This window comes from Anolis sagrei, chromosome 1 (assembly GCF_037176765.1).
Source record: "Anolis sagrei isolate rAnoSag1 chromosome 1, rAnoSag1.mat, whole genome shotgun sequence".
NCBI classification, from domain to species: Eukaryota; Metazoa; Chordata; class Lepidosauria; order Squamata; family Dactyloidae; genus Anolis; species Anolis sagrei.
The window spans coordinates 260,900,728-260,919,083 of record NC_090021.1 but is presented as its reverse complement, the minus strand read 5'-3'; the positions used below and the strand labels follow the sequence as shown (position 1 = coordinate 260,919,083).

The 18,356-nt window shown below is 37.4% G+C and overlaps 1 protein-coding gene across 2 annotated transcripts in view; it reads right to left on the bottom strand.

The window, feature by feature from the left end:
• LGR4 (leucine rich repeat containing G protein-coupled receptor 4) overlaps nucleotides 1–18,356 on the bottom strand; it is a 91,913-nt gene that overhangs the window by 28,970 nt on the left and 44,587 nt on the right. Inside the window, exons 2-4 of one of the 2 annotated variants that reach the window (XM_060765994.2) lie at nucleotides 18,249–18,320; nucleotides 5,659–5,730; nucleotides 4,516–4,587 (exon numbers count right to left, since the gene is read on the bottom strand). In XM_060765994.2, coding sequence (XP_060621977.2) covers nucleotides 4,516–4,587; nucleotides 5,659–5,730; nucleotides 18,249–18,320 — 216 coding nt within the window. The remainder of the gene's footprint in view (nucleotides 1–4,515; nucleotides 4,588–5,658; nucleotides 5,731–18,248; nucleotides 18,321–18,356) is intronic. The other variant, XM_060766011.2, reaches the window with a different exon arrangement.

The window sequence follows — 18,356 nt, the reverse complement described above, 5'->3', positions numbered from 1 at the left end:
ACACAGAGATTTTTCAGGAATGATCCATCGCTTTAAATGATTTTTGGTGGTAGACCAACAGACTATCCACATCTGTGAGTGCAAAGACCCCCAGTTACAATTACGCAGTTTGTATTTCTTTAACTCATAATTCTTCCAAGTCTGCTTCAGTTTCTCTATCTTGCTTTGGTGGGTTTTTTTCAGTTTTGAAAACAGTTATGGGGGAAAATAGTGTGTTACAATTACAATGATGGTTCATTGATACATTGGTTTGCAAGAAAAAAACTGACATGCCACACATACAATGAATTACTGACTAGAAATGGTATTAGTACTGAGATCGCTAATGCTTTGGGGTTGGATGTAAGTTTTTCTGGCTGTATGTCCATGTTCTAGAAGTACTCTCTCCTGACATTTCACCTGCATCTATGGTAGACATACTCGCAACCTCTGAGGATGCCTGCCATAGATGCAGATGAAACAGCAGGAGAGAATGCTTATCTGGAACATGGCCATACAGCCCAAAAAACTTAAAGCAACCCAACGATTCTGGCCATTAAAGCCTTCGACAACACATCTAATGCTTTTGTTAACTATCTTATTGGGGCTTAAAAATGTACATGTTCCAGCTTACAAATAAATTCACCTTAAGAAAAAAACGACATAACCTGTTATTTGTAACTTGGGGACTGTCTGTTCATCAATGTATATCAATAAATTATCATGAGCTAGTAAAATGGCAACAAAGCACTGAGTACAAGAAAAATGTTTTGTCACCAAGAAAAAAATCTCCCTAAAGCACACTTCCAATATAATTGGGAATAGTGCCAAAGAACCAGCTAAGTGGTGTTAAAACTTGAAAGTTTTGAATTGAGATAACAACTGCATAAATCTTTTTGGAGCAAGAGTGAGGAAGGGGTGAGACGCACACAGCAATTTTCTAGTATTTTGCATACCAAGTGTTATTTGCTTTAAGATTACACACCTCAAAGCCTTTCAAAGCATTTTTCTTGAAAACGAATCTATACAGAAAAGGTCAAGTTCTATTCATGCCAAAGTACAGTGACATAAAACTACTTTTGTGTTGGTTTTTTATTAGGTTAGTCCTATAGTCCCGACACTGGCCAATCTTGACATGTTCTTTAAACAGAAAACAAATAGGAACAAAGTGCAGATAACATTAGTTTTCTAATGGAAACTACTCATGGCTTTCTGAATTTGTGGTTGAGGTTCAACAGCTATTTATATGCTCCACATGAAATTACCCTTTTTGGTTAATCAGTTTCGACCAGTACAGAAAAAAACCCCACTCTAACTGTAGGATCAATACTGTATCATCATTTTCTGTTGCTAGTTGTCATGCTACATTTATTTTTTAAACGTCTGTTGTCCAGCTAAACAAAAACTGACTCCTTTGCTTTCACTATCTTGTTATTTCAGAGCCATAGCAAAAGTCCCTAATCTTTATTAATGATGTGCCAAGATTGAATAGCAACAGGAACACATACAGGGAATTATTTTCAGGCCTCGTCTCTTTGGGTTCAACATGCCAAAGCAGGTTTCCAAGGCCTCTGTTGAAAAGCCGATGTCTACATTTAAACAGAGCTAGGAAATAGTACATTTACTTAGCTTCACAGCTAGTTTTGCAGTAATGACCTGAAATGGTGCTGCTCTTTTGCCTATAACAGACAATTAACTACTTTTCAGTAGAGCATAATGGAGTTTCTGCCAGTTACTCATTATTAGGTGTGTTTTGGCTCTGCGTGAGCAATAGAAAGGGGAGAAGGAAGGCTCCCATGGATGGCTGTCTTGTGCTGTTAGTTAGTGGGATATTGTTCAGCTAATGAGGACCACTAGAAAAAAGGGGGGAGGGAGAAAAGAGACAGAAAACACGTGCTGCAGTAAAATTCAGGTTACTGAATTTAAAGAAAATCTTTTAGAACTTCTGCTTTAATTTCTGCATCCCTTCACTTTGGTGCCACACAAAAGAGAAAGTGATGTTTTGCAGGGTAGGGAGACAATTGATTTGCCTGCCTGAATTATCAATAATAATAGTAATAGTAATAATAATAATAATAATAATAATAATAATAATTTATTTATATCCTGCTTTTCTCCCTAAACGGGACCCAAAGCAGCTTACAACATTATATAAAAGACCATACAAAACAATATGCAAGTGTAAAACAATAACCTATAAAAACAAATTTACAGTAAGAAATAAATAAACTAATTTAGAAAAAATTGTCTAATACAATTATTGTTATTAAGGCATGGTGGCCATCTGTTGGGGGTGCTTTGATTATGCTTTCCCTGCATGAAGGCAGAATGAAGGGGGTTGGACTAGATTGGCTTTAGAGGTCCCTTCCAACTCTAGGATTCTATGAAAGGAGTCTTAGCTGAACCCAAACCAACAGTGTGATGCTGCAGCTGAAAAGGCCAATTCTGTTCTAGGCTGCATCAATAAGAGACATCTAAGAAAAGGCGAAAGGGAACTGATACGGCACTTGACCTCGGCTGGTTTTTAAATTGCTTTTAATGATAATTATTTAATGCAACTGTTTAACTTATTGTACAATATTTAGTATTGTCTTTTGATTAACATTGTTATGGTTTTCTGTTTATATAGGCATTGAATGTTTGCCTGTGGAAGCCACTCTGAGTCCTCATGGGGAGACAGAGAGAGGTACAAATAAATTGTTGTTGTTGTTATTGTTGTTGATACCATATTGTTTTTGTTGATGCTCCTTTTCCACTTACAGATCTAGTTTACTGTTTTTCTTTGAAATATGGTAAATATTCAAAAACATTTAACCTACCAATTCCTCAATTAATGTGATTTTATTGGTATCTTTTTTTATTTCTGAAATTTACTGGTAGCTGCTGCACTTCCCACCCTCGGCTTATACTCAAGTCAATAATTTTTCCCTGTTTTTTGTGATAAAATTAGTTGCCTCAGCTTATATTCAGTCAGCTTATACCCAAGTATATACGATATATTGTTTCCTGCCATAAGGAGAGGTTTATTATTTATCATCATTATTATTATTAGTAGTAGTAGTAGTATTACCCATCTCCCTCTGAAGCATGGAGATGGGATGAGAGGGAGGGAGAGAGGGAAAAAAGAGAAAAAAGAGTAAGAAAGGAAAGAAGAAGCGAGGGTTTAGAGGGCATGCTTATCAAGTTTGCAGATGACACCAAATCAGGAGCAATTCTGATCCCGAGGACAGGACCAGAATTCAAAATGACCTTAAAAAATTAGAGAGATGGGCCAAAACTAACAACATGAATTTCAACAAGGACAAATGCAAGATACTACACTTAGGAAGAAAGAAATGAAATGCAAAGATACAGAATAGAATGGGTGATGCATAACTCAACAACAGTACATGTGAAAAAGATTTTGGGAGTCTGTGGACAACAAGCTGAACGTGAGCCAACAGTATGATACAACAGCTAAAATGCCAATGGAATTTTGGGCTGCATCAAAAGGGGTATAATTTCTAGATCGAGGGAAGTCATGGTGCCTTTCTATTCTGCTTTGGTTAGCTCTCACCTAGAATACTGTGTCCAATTCTAGGCACTACAGTTTAAAAGCGATATTGACAAACTGGAAGGCATCTACAAGAGGGCAAGTACATGACCAAAGGTCTGGAGACCATGCCCTATGAGAAGTGTCTTAAAGAGCTGGGTATGTTTAGCCTGCAGAAGAGAAGGCTGAGAGGAGACATGATAGCCATGTATGAATATGTGAAAGGATGTCAAAGGAAAAAGAAGCAGGCTTGTTTTCTGCTGCCCTGGAAACTAGGACTCAGAACAATGGGTTCAAACTACAGGAAAGGAGATTCCAACTGAACATTAGGAAGAACTTCCTGGCTGTAAGAACTGTTCAGCAGTGGAACTCTCTGTCTTGGAGTATGGTAGAAGCTCCTTCCTTGGAAGCTTTTAAACAGAAGCTGGATAGCCATCTGTCAGGGGTACTTTGTGTTATTCCTGCGTGGCAGGGGGTTGGACTAGATGGCCCTAATGGTCTTGTCCAACTCTATTATTCTACGATTCTATAAAAGACAAGGGATGAAAGCAGGGAGGCAGCAGTCCCTCTGATCCCTAGGCAACACCGGGTATATATGCTAATTTTGTATAAATTACGTTAAGGCTGTGTGTTTAAGGTGTAAACATAAATAAATTTCATATTTACACTTGGGTCTCATCTCCAAGATACCACATTATATATGCAAATTATTCTAAAATAAAAAAACTCTGAATTTCAAAATACTTCCAGTTCAAAACATTTATACAAGGGATTCTCAACCTGTATATTTCAGTTTAGGGAAGTCTGTCATTTGCAAACCCATGCAGGCAATTTCCAGATATATTTAAAATCAATGTATTAAAATAATCAACAGCACCACATGTACAGTCTTAAAATTACGATTTCAGTGATATCTAGAATGCAAAAGATGTTCAAAGAAAAATAAAACTGAAAAGAAATAAAACTTGATACAGAAACAGACAATCATTCACTTGAAAACTTACAAGGATTGCAGCCCACCGAGTCCTCTGATGGCCCCATTGGGAACGGTTTTCAACTGATTGTTCTGCAGAGTGCTGCAAAAATGAGCATTAATAATATAAATAGATTTGAATAAGCATTTTCACCAACTTTCATTGATCCTTCCTATGCTAATCTGTATGTCTTCTATCCCATTAGTTCTGAGTTAGTGCCCACACAGGGCACTAATATAACTTGTGCCCTGTGTGAGAGTAAGGGAAGTTTTCATATCCTTCTTAAATGACTATTGCTGCTATGTGCCCTCAAGACATTTCCTACTTATGACAACCCTAAATTGACCTTATTAGAGGGTTTTCTTGGCAAAATTTGTTCAGAAGTGAATTGGGTTTGCCTTCCTCTAAGTCTGACTTGTTTGGGTCACCCACTGGGTTTCCAAGGCTGACTGGAAATGTGTACCCTAATCTCCAGAGTCATAATCCAAAGTTAAACCACTACAACACGCTGGTTTTTCTTGAATCATACAAGGTCTTATAGTTCCAGTTCTCTTTTTGCAGAAAGCAATAAAAAAAAAAAGACTGCTGGGGTGAGAGATGTCTTTTGTAGTTTAGTAATTATACCTACAACTTAAAACATTTTTCTCTGCCACATAATCAGAAATTATGAGGCATGCAAGAAGAACTTTACATCATAAACAGAATTCTGGTTTAATACATGGTGATCACCCAGGGTACAATCAGGTATAGGTTAACTTATATAGCAAGTTTTTAAAAACTTGCTATCACAAATCTTTGGATGTGTTTTAATTCTGGTGTTGTTTTTTAAAAGGTCACACTAGCTTCCTGCTAGCTTACAGAGCAGCTTCCATGCACTTCTAATTCAAGATGCACACTGCCCTTCAAATCAAATATGCAACCTGCAATTAAAATAACAATGAGCACATTTAATTAAATCTACAAACATCTTTTATTTCCCCAGCACCTGAAAGGTTAATTCTGCATTCAAATTATGAAGTGACTAAATAAACAGTTTTTCACATTATTGGGACTCTGCAGTTCTGAAAGCTACAGCAAGACACTCAATTCTGTTAATTCTATCAGCAAATCTGCTGAGAGGACAAGAAAAAAGTAGAGAACTTCCCCATGAACCTCTGAAATTTGATTACTTACAGAACTTTGAGTTCCTTCAACCCAGACAAGGCCTTTGGATGAATAAAAGCAAGGTCATTGCCAGCCAGTCGTCTGGAAAAGATTGTAGTAATAATAACAGAGGATGAAAATGCAGCATACTTATATTTGCCTAACAGATTAAATTATCAGTGCATCAAAATGTTCCAGCAGCTGATGTGCGCCAAATTAAATGATGGCACATTTTTGCTTTGGCTTTGTATTCACTAGAATTCACCCAATTTATGTGTTTTAAGAAACCTTAATTAATGGGATTATCACAATCTGTATATGCAAGCCATATTTAAACCACAAGCATCAAGCCACAACCACCACCTTGTGAATGACATTCTGCTACAATAATCCCACATTACACAAGGTAGCCTACACAAGGAATCTGAGTAGTAAGATAAACCTCTCAAGCCAAGACGATCATGTTTATTTCTGCATAACGTAAAGGCATTTTGTGCCCAAAAATGTCACCTCTTAAAAAAAAAAGTCTACCAAGACTGCTGTAAAAATAGCCATAGCAGAATGTGATATTCTACTGACTTTCCCAAAATTATATAGTACACATCTCAGCTCTCACTGCAGTTTAGCCCTACTGTTTCATACTTTTTCTTTGTCATCAGTAGATGTAGCTCGTGCCCTCTCTCTCCCTTCCCCACCCTCTCTCTATATAAAGTGTTTCTGCTTCACATTACAGTACTTGAATTCCCAACACATTTTTTTTTAAAGACACCACTTATGATTAATGTCATGGATCAACTGAGCCATCATGAGAAACCATGATATCCTGTGATACAATGAGGGCTGAAATCTACACTCAGGGTACAGTAGTGTCTTGAAACCAACAGTGTACAATGTTTGGCCCTCTGGATGTTAATTTAGCCAATAGTTTATCCAAAGTCAGGACATCCAATAGTGTAAGTTGTTCAAAGCTACAGCCCAACTATACTTGGAGGTCGAAATTTTCCCAACCCCTGATTTAATAGTTTCAGAACAATCCAGAATCTTAGTCACAAGTCAAATTATCCACATTTCAGAATCACGGGGAATGGTGGTTAGTTTAGAACTTAAGTAGAAACATCTGATTTCCTCCTTACAGCCATGAAAAAGGGTAGAGGGAAACTTCGGGCATAAGGTTCACTAGACCTTGTTCACGAAGCACATTAAAATGGGTTACGTAAAAGTAACATTTCTTCATTGTATTCCTGATAGAAGGAAAATACCCTCCAAAATACTGAAGCCCTCAGCATCAGCTGAGAAACAGCTTTGAAATGAAATAACTCATTTATCTTTTTCTGTGTACTCTCTTTAAATATTTATTCTGTAGTAAGTCTTTGTTGTTATATGGTTCAATTTCTTCAACTGGAAATACTTATGGCACTATTTAGGCAAGAGATAAGAGCAAGCTGAACATCTGCTACTGCCTTGTTGCCAGCCAAAATAAGAGATCATTTTCAGGCAAATTAATTGTTTCCTTGTTTGTTTTTATGTCTCGGCTGAGATCTGAAGATGCCGGTACAGATTACACTGTAACTCATGTAACAAAATTTGAAGTAATTTTTGTTTCTGGTTTGAAAGTCTTATTTCTTGTTTAATTGTACGGCACTTACTTTGAAAGTAGTTGTCATACTCCAGAAACTTTGTTTTTGTGGCTGCCACAAACTATGATGAATTGGTTGAGACTCTACGAGTTATTCAATGAAAAAATTATAGCAAAATGTGCTGCAGAGTTTCACACAAAAACAAAGTTTTTCCAGTTTACTTAAACTTTTTTCTATGTTTTTATGATATAACTAATTAGGAAATGAGTTTTATAACCCAAGAACAAAAACCATGTTACTTAGTGTTATGAAACTCAGGAAAATACAATGGGAGTGTTTGTACAAGAAGTTTTATTTCACACATACACTGTAAACAATACACTCGAATCATATTTCAGAGACATATGAATTGATACATCAACAGAACACACCATGCACATTTCAAAGGTGGGCGGGAGGAGACAGTAAATAGTTTAACAGCTTACAGAATTTCTGTTGTATTAATTTACAATAAGTTTTGCTCTATGTTAACCTCAAATCTGAACTATGTTAAGGCCAATACTTCTATGATCAAATAAGAACCCAATTTTCTTTCTCTACAGATCACCAATCAAGTCTGAAGTTGATCAAACTATTGATTCAAAAACATTTGGTGAAGGTGAGAACAAACTCGGTGTTGTGTATAGAAACTTAGGCAATCATTATTCTTTGGAAGGAAGGAAGCAGCTTAGTGGCATTGCAATTAGGCAAATATAACAGATGAGGATAAAAAAAAATCACAAAATGGAGAAGATGAAACCAAATTTAATTAATCAAGAGTTAATAAATGGGGAAGAAGTGACTCATCAGAGTATGATGGCTGTTCCAGAAAGGTTTAAATTGCTTTTAGTTCTGACATATTTTGAAACATATCCTAAAGATGAAAAAGAAGGAGGCGGTAGAGCAAAAATTAGAGTAGACTATTGCAGCAGGTCCTAGGGCTAAATATTTTCAACCATGTTAAATATTTTTAAATGCCATTTCAAAAAAAAATACAAACATCTTCTGTGAGAAGTGCTGAGGACAGTGCATCAGATAATGCCAGCAATGACAGTGGCATGGAGTCTTCGGACAAGGAAGATTAACATGTTTTAGTATTTAAAAGAGTTTCCCGGACACACCAGGATATGTTCTCAAGTTGTTTTTAACATTGCTTTATTAAAATATTACTGTTTTGGAACACACATTATCAGTGAAATGTTTGATTTAGTTTTAGTTGATTTATAATACTCAACATTCAGATGTTTCACTTGCTGCGATTACTGCACAACAGAGAAAAGGAAATGACATAGAAACACTGGTGAAAATCTTTGGCTCTACACAAAAGACTCCCTTCTTTTCATTCCTCCATTTCACCCCTTTGTGAAATCCCTAAAAGCCCCTTTCTCTGTTCCAGATAGTATGGTGACCCCTTACTCTACCATATGGATAAAATGGCCTTCTTCCATATCTATTATAAGCACGCATCAGCTATGCAGCTGTACAAACATCACATTAAGTTCAAGGAAAGTTTGCAAAAACGTTTACTGCAGCTGATATTTAAGTGGGTTCACTGTGCATTTTCCACAGCAAAATAATATTATTCATTTCAGAGTACAGTGATTGGCCAATCTTAAAGAAGAAATTAAAGCAAGAGGGGAATCTTTGACACATTATTATCAATTTGTTAGAAGAAGTTCTCAATCCTTTTAGTGTCCATCAAAAAACAGAGGCAGAACTGCTGACCTGGAATTGTCTCATAAGCTTATATATTGTGCATTTTATGGACAAAATTGCTCAACCATGTGAAAACAATACAAAGATGCATATCCACTGAAAATACCTTCTCGAAAGGCTACCACATATTTAAAACTACAGTGAATACTTACAAAATATTTTAAGAGCAAGGCAAACGTAAATGTTGATTTTCATCCTGCACATGTCAAACTGCCCACTGACTGAGCTTAATTTGGGGAGATCCTCTGCATAGGATGCCTTATATTAACGCCAACTCATAAATTGATTTTGTGTGGTTTCTCCAGTAGTATGATTTCTACTGGACAAACAAGTAGAAAAATTCTCTGGTTTAATATTTTAAAGGGGACCCATTGGATAATATGGTCACAAGCCATTAAAGGATTTAAAAAGTTAAGATGAACATGCTGAAATCAACCTAAGAAACAGTATGGAAACCAGAACAGCTGACAAAGCAGCCAACTACCCAGTTACAATTAACAGTTGATTCCTAACTAAAGCACTTATAATTGATGCATTGGTAATGTTTGGACTGATGTGTACCACATGTAATCAGGATTGTAATCCAAGTCTGAAACTTACAGAACATGAATATTTGTTTGTTTGTTTACATTATTTATATTTCACCCTTCTCACCACAAAGGGGACTCGGGGCGGATCACAGAACACATATACGGCAAACATTAAATGTCGTTATACACTGACAAGACAGACAACTGTACATAGGGATATATAGGCTTTCCCATCTTCAGCATCTTGGAGGTTTCGACTCGGTTTCTGCTATCTATTTGACCAAAAACATTTATATGCTATCTGCAAAACAAATAAGCAGTACAGAATACTAACAAAAGTCATTCCTTATAAAACAGCAAGTTCCAAAAGCCTACTTGAATAAAAATATATTCACATGCTGGCAGAATGACAAGGAGACAGGCAATCTAACTTCCCCAAGTGGAGAGTCCTAGAGCACTAGGACTCCAGGACATTCCCACCAGGCATGTCTATATAGTGAGATGGAGAACTCTTCCCAATATAAAAATAAATCCAGCCATGCTCATAGGGGCCTTCAACAAGCCATAAGTTCAAACACCATTTTGAATTGTGCCCAGAAACAAAACACTATCCAGAGGAGCTATTGTAACAAAGGAGTCACAGTCTTCCAGTGTGCTCAAACAAGAAGAGCATAGGGTTGCTGGGAGTTTTCCAGTCTGTATGGCCATGTTCCTGAAGCATTCTCTCCTCACGTTTCCTGAAGTCAGGCATAGCAGGCACCTGATGAACCAACCTGGACACAGCATATTATTTGAAAACACAGAAATGCTGGACCACTGCAGAGAAGCCATTGAAATCCACAAGCATGTGGACAATTTCAACAGAAAGGCGGAAACCATGAAAATGAACAAAATCTGGCTACAAATATTTTTAAAAACCTCTAAAATCAGGACAGTACATAAAGAGCAACACTCAAAAAGCAGGAGAATGCCAGACAAGATTAAAACAGGGCCAACTAATACCTCCTAACAAAGGATCCCCCATGCAGCAACCAGCCAGACTTTGAAGCTGAAAGGCCATTAAATGCTAATCATGGTGGCCATTTGCAACATTCACACTTCCCTCAAGCATTTGCAACATTCACATTTGCCTCAAGTTCTTTCTTCCACCCTGGACATTCCACAGATATATAAACCTCACTTGCCTAGTTTCCAACAGACCCCTCAACCTCTGAGGTTACCTGCCATAGATGTGGGCAAAACGCCAGGAAAGAATGTCTCTGGAACATGGCCATACAGCCCAGAAAACTCACAGCATCCCAGTGATTCCGACGGTGATATTTTAATGCCAGTGGTGGTTGAACACATAAATATAGGAATGGATTTGAAGGGCCAGCTATAACCACATAAAAGTCTAATGACTCAGCACAAATAGTTTCTTTAATCAAAACCAAATATAAGAAATTGGTGTCAGATTCTTTATAAGCTTCCCATTTTTATACCACGAACAATGGCTCATAGAAAGAGGAAAGACAGAGACACACACATTTGTGTGACATATACCTTATTTACAACTAAATGAAGCTGCAATTGTCACTTCAATTTCATATCCAAATAGGGAAAATGTGATACCTCTGATCATGTTGATCTGTAACTTCAATCACACTGAGTATACATATAGCCAATGAAGGGGAGGGCCACAAATTTCCCGCCTCTAATGAAATCATATTGAAAATGGATAAAGTACTCATTTTAGAACTTACCAAAATACCGTGTTTCAAAAGACAAATTCATCCATTTGCAATTTTAAAAAACACAAATGATTGTGTGTCTTGTTTATAAGTGGTGCTATCATTTTGGAGCTACCATATGTAAATAAAATGTATGGAACTTACAAAATTCAGACTCTTGGCAACTTAAGCCATTTATATCAACAAACCTGGATCAATTAAAAAAAACCCAAAAAACAAATAGAGTAACCTGTACAGGGCTATAAAGACTTTGTAAAAGAGGTCAGGAAATTGAAGCCAAACCCTCCCTGCATTTCTAATTTCCATATCATATTCCAGATCTTTCATATCCATGTGAACATTCTGAAGAGAACACACTTCATTAAATACTATGACGAAGTCCTTGGTGGTCTGCTGTTTCTAACAGACTTTGACCAATGCCATTTCAGTCATTTCTTAATTACTTCCAGACGAGTTTCTGTTACTGACAGAGAGAAGACTTCCACTATATTCATAAATATTACAAGGTTCCTGGGGATATGTTACAGATAGTTTTAACTTACTAACCATAAAACAGATGTAAATAATGCTTATACCTTTCCTGATTTTCATCTGTGTTAAAACTATGACTCTATTTATGCCCACCCTTCCAGTAATTAGCAGTTACATTAAGTAAACAACCACCTCTTCAAAGAGCCATGAACAGAGAGGAGAGGAGAAAACAAGCTGATTATACAAATGTGGCATGGAGAATCACAGAGTTGGAAGAGACTTCATAGGCCATCCAGTCCAACCTCCTGCCAAGCAGCAGGTAAATCACAACAAAGCACCCCTGACAGATGGCCATCCAGCCTCTGTTTAAAAGCCTCCAAAGAAGGAGCCTCCACCACACTCCACTACACTCTAGATTAACCATTAAACTAATTGCATTTCTGGACTCAGGACAATGGGAGCTTCTAAATATAAACTAAAATGGTGAACACAAACACTGTTTATTATAATATCCAGGATTGAATAAGTTCTCTGTGGAATTCAGGAGAAGACAAATGGATGTGACACTAGTCAGAGAAGTATGAAGCGTCTAAATACATTGGAGCATACAGTTTCTCTTTGCAATACGTCTCTTCACCTAGGTTTGCAAACCAGATTCATTTGTGATTGTTGGGGCCCTCACTTCATCAATGTCTAAGTTTGGAACTTAAGCTCAAACCATTCTAAGACTAATTATTTATTAGTCCCAACTAGAGCAGACCCACTGAAGTATTGTGTGCTTGATACATCAATGTATGTGTAAATTCAATTGATTTTAATGAGTCTACCTTAGTTAGGACTAACAATCGGATAAGAGACCTAAGATTTTAAGAAACTAGAATTGCATTTAACATTACAATGCCAATTTACAGAAACTTGAAAAAACTGTTTTAACTACAAAATATGCTGAAGGGATACCTAAATGGTGGTGGAAAATACTATAAACAGCAAACAATTCCCAGAACACACACAAATTAAAATGTGTCACTGAACAGCAAAAAAAAAAAACCCTTAATTTTTTATACCTTCATTCATGAACTTAAAAAAAATATTATCGGAGGAGTGGGAAATGATTCCAAGGAACAACAAATATTAACACTAGGATGATTTTAAACAAGGACTGTCAAGAAACTGAAAATTACAGAGCTTCTCATAGTCAAGTGACTGTCTTCAAGCCTTTGTGGTTAGAATTTTTGATTATGTTTGAAAACATAAATTATATTTCCATCTTATAAACCTCAGCTGTAGTTATATTTGCTAGGTACAGTTCTTATGATTCAAATCGCTAGAAGTTTGTCCCCTATCTAGAAAAGATATGGGTAAAGAAACCATGACCAATACATGGCAGCATTCCATCTTAAGCTCCAAAGACACTTTCTGGAAATACTTGTATAAAGAAGGGGTATGGAATACCTCCTGGGTATTACAGTTATGAAGTAGCAACGAAAATAATTTTATGGTTGGGAGTCACCACAACATGAGGAGCTGTATTAAGGGGTCGTGGTATTACGAAGGTTGAGAAACACTGCAATAGTGTGTCCGTGACTTGCTCTGAGGCCAAGAGAGTATGACTGCACAGATTCCAGAACAGACCAGATCTGATGCCTTCTAGTTTGTTAGGTCATTCGCCTGACCAGGCAGAAACTGGAGTGCCTTTTAGATACAGGGGAAGACCACATGGCCTCCTGCAAAATGGCCCCAGCCTAAGGAACAACAGCACAAAGGCATGAAGCCCGACATGAGGTCTGAACTAGAGACCTCAAAATGAAGGTTACCTAATATATTGGCAAAGGCTGTAAAGCTGAACACGTGGCCTAGAACAAGATGGAGATTCCCAATATAATGGCAAAATTTAAGGCCTGAAACAAAAGAGACCCCTCCTTCTAATATAATCGCAAGAACTAAGGCTAACATGAGGCCAAAGCTTAACTCCTAACATGGAGCATACAATAAAATGTACGCCTCACTATGCAATGATACAGTTAATGACAGAATTGCCTGTGCCTTCCTGGGGCTGAAAGTGTGACTCCCGCCAGACAACAATTCATTAAGCATTATTTTGAAGGAAGGAATTCTTTGCAACCTTCTTCTGTGGCCTAGCAATCATGACTTGAGGCTGAGAGAGTGTAACTCATCCAGGCAACTATTTATTAAGTGTATATTCTAAAGAGGGGGGGGGGGGACTCTGCTACAGATGTGCCTTTTCCTCTGGAAAAGGGGAGGGGAGCAAGTAAGAAAAGGCCTAATTCCCCATTAGGACCATGCCTCCTACCCCAAGCTGAAGCAAAGAGCACAGGAGAGGAGCGGAGCAGCCTTTAATAGCCCGCTCCTTCATGAGGGTCTTCAAATTCTCCCCTGCACCTTAGGCTTTACCTGTAAGTTGTGAGTGGGCCAACTTGGTTGCTTCCACTATATCGGCTATTGCTGCTAATGCTATGTAAACTGGTGGAAAGGTAGGTAATGACAATGTGAATAAATTGTCGAAATTTGATTAAGATAGTGCTCGCAGTTGTGGTGGCACTCTTAATTTTTGCTTCTCATAGACTTAGCATGGGGATTTTGTTAACCAGTTAAAATTAATAAGTAAACCAGTTTTTTGTAAAAACTGAAAAATTTAGTGGGGGGGGGATTGAACCCCTAACACACCCCTTTGGCTACAGGCTTGAGGCTATTTGTGTTGCTTTGGTTGAGGCTAATGTCCTTCGGTGGAGCCATTTTGTATCAGATGCAGTTTGGCCTAAGCAGGTTGGTGAAGCTTTTTTAACGTTTCTGTGTTTCTGGGGATTTCAGATTACTCCCTCCACAATTCCCATCCCAGAAAAACATAGCTTACTGGAAATAAAATAAAATATTGTCACAGAAAGATCAGAGTGCAAATCACGTCAAGCAAGATTTTTGTATCTCCTCAGTAAGATCTCCTCTGATTCCACTTAGACAAGAACACTGTCCAGTGCTTCCTAGTAATTAAGCTGCCTGAATTTGCTATAGAAAAAGGTGGGATAAAAATAAAAGCAAATAAATAAGGTAACAATGATGCCGATAACACAACTGTAGCTGTACTCGCTATATACCTGCTGTAAGCATCCTTTTCACTTATGAAAGAGCTTATTAGAGTTGTTTCTTATATTATTTTCATCATATTAAAAACATTATCATATATTATCTTTGCAAAAACACTTTCAATATTTGCAAATATTGCCATTATATCACAAGAAATAGAGCCCCTGGTGGCGCAATGGGTTAAACCCTTGTGCAGGTAGGACTGCTGACCGACAATTCTCTCACAGCAGAAGTGACTTGCAGTTTCTCAAGTCGCTCCTGACACGAAAAAAAAAAATCATACCACAACAATTCTTCCAGCCAGAAAGAAACTGTATATAATCATATCTAATAGAAATTGTTCTCAGAAACATGTTACAATCTCTTGACTGGTTACACTCTGTTTCTGGGTCCAATTAAAAATACTAGTTATGACCTACAAAACTCTATATAGGAGATTATCTGGTCTATTCCAATCCTATGATTCTGTGATCTCCCAATATGAGGACTGGCAAGCTCTGAAATCTTTGCGGGGAGACTTTCTCTTTTTCCCACCACTCTCACAGCAATATTAAATAAGGATATGAGAGACAACCTTCTTTGTGGCTTCTTCAAGGCTATGGAACTACTTTCCCCAAAAGGAACAACTGCACTCTTTCCATTTTCCTTCTGCTGGTAGCAAAACTTTTTTTTTAGTTGGACAGGCTTTTGGTCGTAAATTGATTATTGCAAAAAAGTATTGTAGTCTAGGTGGCATTCTACCTCTTACATTATGCTTCAAAAGCTTTTAAATTCATTTTTTCGTTTTTATGTGATGACTTATTTTTTTGTTTGTTCTTCAATAAATGGCTTGAGCTGTGTTGTGTTTGAACCCATGCTGTATGTCATCTTGGACAGGATAAAAACAACCAAACAAAAGTAACATTTGAATCAAAAGCCCTACAGCTTATATTCTCATACAGACTATACCCAATTCAATAAGTAAGTAAATAAAACTTTACTTCTATCTGTCCTGTCTCCCTGAGGGGACGCAGGGCGGCTCACAACATAAAAGGCAAACTTTCAATGCCATAAAATACAATACATTTTTAAAAATTCAGTTCCTTGTATGTCTTTTTGAAGATTCTGACAATTAATCAGAAGCAGCTGCAACCCAAATTTATGATGTTTGTATTGAAATGATATACTACGGTATTGTTCATTATTCTGAACCACCTTGTTGTGCTATTTACAAAAGACTTCTATAAATATATCCACATCTCACATCTGCCTTACTGGAATGTTATGTTTGAACAAATATTTTAAAAGAATAACAGTTTGCATTATTCTTTGTCCCTTTGTTTTCAACTTAATATTATCATTAGTGCATTAGTTAGTACTAACTTTGAACAGGATCCTGACATTTGCATAATCATATGTGATGAATAGGAAACACTTTTGGGTGACCAGAATGGCAAACCTTTGTAAAACATTTCCACTACACCCTCTCCTTTAAGGCCAATAAAACACAAAATTATTGACATAGGTATGTGACAGAAGGCAAACTAGCAAAAATTTGGCTGATTCCATCTACTGTTTTGTAGACTATAACCCACGGAATTCTCTAGAACGCATGGCCCCTGACTATGCTATCCAGGGTACAATGAGAATTGCATTCCAAAAAAGTACCTTTTCTCTGTTCTGAGTAATTACACACCATTTGGAAATAACATCTTAGTTGAAGGATGAGAGAAAATGTGACCCTGAAATTGCTGTACTGCAGTTTTGATCATTTTTCACTATAGGTTATGAAGGCTAAGGCTAATGGGAGATGAAGTCTAACATCAGTCAAAGCACTGCTATTCAAAGACAGAGACTTCATTCCAATATTACTGTTTAGATCAAAGCTTAAGAATGTAAAAATAAAAATTGTCTGTCTGTCTGTCTGTATGTTTTTAAAAAAAACAGGTGGGTGGGTCTGGGTTAGGAAAGATGTAACACAGAGAGAAATTGGCTGATATTGTAAAATATTTCATTTTCTGCATCAAAAAACAGATGGGAAGCTTTATGTCAAGAAGTGGAAAACACAATGAGATAGTATAAATTTTTCTTCCTCATCCTCTTACATGACCTTCTCTAAACAAGGCCTAATGCTCACATGGTGAGAGGAGGAGAAAGGTAATGCATTTTCCCATAAAGCCTTACCTTCTGTCTCAAAACATCCTGACCTTTCTCTTCCACCTATTCACAACAGCTATTGTTCTGGAACAGCTGTTCCAGGAGCTCCAGATTTATTTACTGCGTGTACATGTTTGTGTGCAAACCCATGCTTGGGATTTTGCAGCAGGGGGTTTCCTGTTATAATTTGCATTTATAGGGTAAGCCACCTGCCAGTTATAGTTAGGATCCCTGGTCCCGCCCCCTTTTTGCCTTTTGGAGGGAAGGGGCCTATTTTCAGTCACACAAGGAAGCCAGTCTATAGGACGCAGATCAGCTAGTCCCGTAGGAAAGGCTTCATTCCTCAAAACCTTCCGGGGAAATAGAAATAGCCATCCGGGGATCATCCAAAGGTGATCCTGGGTCCATCCAGTGACCATCCAGGGGTCATCCAGTGACCATCCAGTTCCAGGGAAACAGAAGGAAAAGGTCCCAAACGCTCTGGCTGAGAGCTCACAGCCTCTCAGCCTCACAGCACCAGAGGGGAAAACAGCCCTGAAGTTTCCACAGGACATCACTGCAGAACCACAGAATACCAGCTAAACATCTTCTAGCTTCGTCTGGTGGGTTACTCGGTTTCCAGATGCATTTGGGGATCGGCAGTATTACCCAGACCAGCAAGGCCTAGGTGATGGACGGCCTGGGAGGGATTATAAAGAGTTCTTCCTTATGAGATAGTACAGTCAAACCAAGTTAGTGCCAGTCTCTTAAAGACTTGAATAGTAAAGCCGTGAAGTTTTGTTTGAAGATTTGTTCCTTAATAAAGACTTTGTTGTACTTTTAAAGACTCTAAGGCCCATTACTTTTGGAAGTCTCTAACAATCTCTCTTCGGGCACCCCAGCTTCCCACTGGGTTTAAAGTGTGCGTTCTATAGAATAAAGACATTTTGTTTGGACCCAGTGGCGACAGAACAGCTATATCTGTCCTAAATTTGGCTGATGGGAAGCACAGTGCTGCAATACATTTTATAGAAGCTATAAAATCAGTCTACACTGCTCCATTTAAAACAGTTGTAATTGCATGGGATCTCTGTTATCTTTGGATAACACCATAATTAGACTATGTCATCACTACACAATCACAATTAAAATAATTACTATTAAAATGATCCTATGTAGCTGGCAATTTGGCTTTGAAGTGAAAAGATTTTTTTAACCAGTAAGTACAATGCCTTCTTTGTTCGCAGTAAATTCTCAACCATTTTTTTTATTTTATATGCATTTTTCAGTCAACCTTCATTCAGACTTCTCACTATTAAAAGATCTTAAGATGTAATACTTACAGCTCTTCAAGATAAGGAAAGTTCTTGAATGCATCCTCAGGTAATCTTGTTATATTGTTCATACTGATATCCCTAAAAAGTCAGAAAGAAATAAAAACACAGTTGTAT